The sequence below is a fragment of the Sinocyclocheilus grahami genome, unplaced genomic scaffold (assembly GCF_001515645.1).
Source record: "Sinocyclocheilus grahami isolate Dianchi unplaced genomic scaffold, SAMN03320097.WGS_v1.1 scaffold7382.1, whole genome shotgun sequence".
In the NCBI taxonomy this organism is placed as follows: domain Eukaryota; kingdom Metazoa; phylum Chordata; class Actinopteri; order Cypriniformes; family Cyprinidae; genus Sinocyclocheilus; species Sinocyclocheilus grahami.
This window is the reverse complement of record NW_015511441.1, coordinates 8,700-10,175: the sequence shown is the minus strand read 5'-3', so window position 1 is coordinate 10,175 and position 1,476 is coordinate 8,700. Positions and strand designations below refer to the sequence as shown.

The 1,476-nt window shown below is 35.9% G+C and overlaps 1 protein-coding gene across 1 annotated transcript; it reads right to left on the bottom strand.

The window, feature by feature from the left end:
• LOC107577822 (dipeptidase 1-like) lies at window positions 1–1,349 on the bottom strand. The gene is made up of 4 exons (XM_016263854.1): window positions 1,250–1,349; window positions 1,081–1,156; window positions 754–889; window positions 1–623 (listed from the first exon to the last, which is right to left on the bottom strand). Exons 1-4 carry the CDS (start codon window positions 1,347–1,349, stop codon window positions 453–455), a joined length of 483 nt encoding a protein of 160 aa, XP_016119340.1. The 3' UTR covers window positions 1–452.
• Window positions 1,350–1,476: the final 127 nt, after the last annotated feature.

Here is a 1,476-nt window from a genome sequence, read left to right as displayed (position 1 = left end):
TTGTCATACAGAGTGGTCAGTATCATCATTTAATAATAAAGCTGCCTATAATTTGCTAGTTTTCACCTCTAATAAATCAACAGAAAACCATCAAATCTAACAGGACAAATATAGAAACAGGGCACAAATACTGATGTTTTCAGTTTGCTTTTTCAGTCATTGCATAATGCCCATGCTTCCCTTTGTATTATTTCATAGTTTTGACTTTGACTTTGTTATTTTTGTAAAATATGGAAAATAGCAATAATAAAAAATAGCTGTTCACACGTTTGACTTGCATGACACTGAACAGAAAATTGGCAATTTTCAAATAATTACATGTCTAATTTATCTTAAAAACACTTGCTCTCTAAAATGTTCCCTTACAGAATTTCTCTACAGGCCTTTATCAGAGATCCTTTGCATACTCCAAAAACAGTACTACAGGAGTATACAGTCAACTGAGGGGTTGGTTATAATAACTTGTTCAGTAGTGTCAGAATCAAGACTAGCGGATAGAAAGATTTTATGCATGTTGAACTGGATGTATCTTGATAACCAAAGTCTGTCCTGCAGGGATTTTGAACTTCTTTAAGAGGGATGGGTATATCATCTGGTTTGGTACCATTTAGGTGATCTCTTACCTATTAAAACATAAAAGTTACTTTTTAGAATTTTTTGAAAAAGGTTCAGTGAGCAAACAGGGCAGTAGATTTTGATATTATACTGAGTTTGAAACTAATGTATTCCTGACTGTGTGTGAATTGCTCTTACTTCCTCCACTTCGCTGAACACTCTCAGCAGGTTTCGTCCCAGAGAATCTCTGATCTCATCCTCTGACCATTTGCGCCTAAGAAGTTCAGCCACCAGGTCTGGATACTTTGATACATCCTCTAGACCATCTGGCACCCTGTTCAAACCATAGCATTATTTATTAATAGTTATGAATGCAGTCCTATTTCTTGTCTTAAACAATTAAAGGCAATTCTCATTGTATACAATACACATGCTTTACAAATGTGAAATGTACCGCAATGTAATTGAGCAGTATTGTCATTAGATTGGAATGCAGGCAGTCTATTCACAAATCAGCATGCTTACCTTGGCACACCGTCATAATCGCCACCAAATCCAATGATACTAGAACCAGCCACTTTCTTGATATGGTCAAAGTGATCTGAATGTCATATAGAGAAGTGGAGTCACATACTGGCTCAATGAAGGAATGCTACAGTATGCAGGCACTGAGGTTGTTTTCAAAAGGACTCACCAGCAACATCTGAGATGTTAGCAGCTTGTTTGCATGTTACGTAGTCATTATAAAAATTAACCATGACAATCCCTCTCTTTTCTTTCTGAAATAGAAACATTTTTGAAAATGAATATTTGGTCCCACTTTATATTAAGTGGCCCTAATACCAACCTGTGTACTTGCATAGTAACTAGATGTGCACGTAGTATGTAACCACAGTATAAGTACACATTGGTACATAGTAT

Bases quoted from the DNA above. Each gene is read 5' to 3' on its own strand.
- LOC107577822 (XM_016263854.1), bottom strand. From the start codon at position 1,349: ATGTTTCTATTTCAGAAAGAAAAGAGAGGGATTGTCATGGTTAATTTT. The intron at 890-1,080 runs GTAAGCATGCTG...TGGTTTGAACAG, and splicing joins GATTATGACGGTGTGCCAAG to GGTGCCAGATGGTCTAGAGG. The intron at 624-753 runs GTAAGAGCAATT...ATGTTTTAATAG, and splicing joins TGTTCAGCGAAGTGGAGGAA to GTAAGAGATCACCTAAATGG.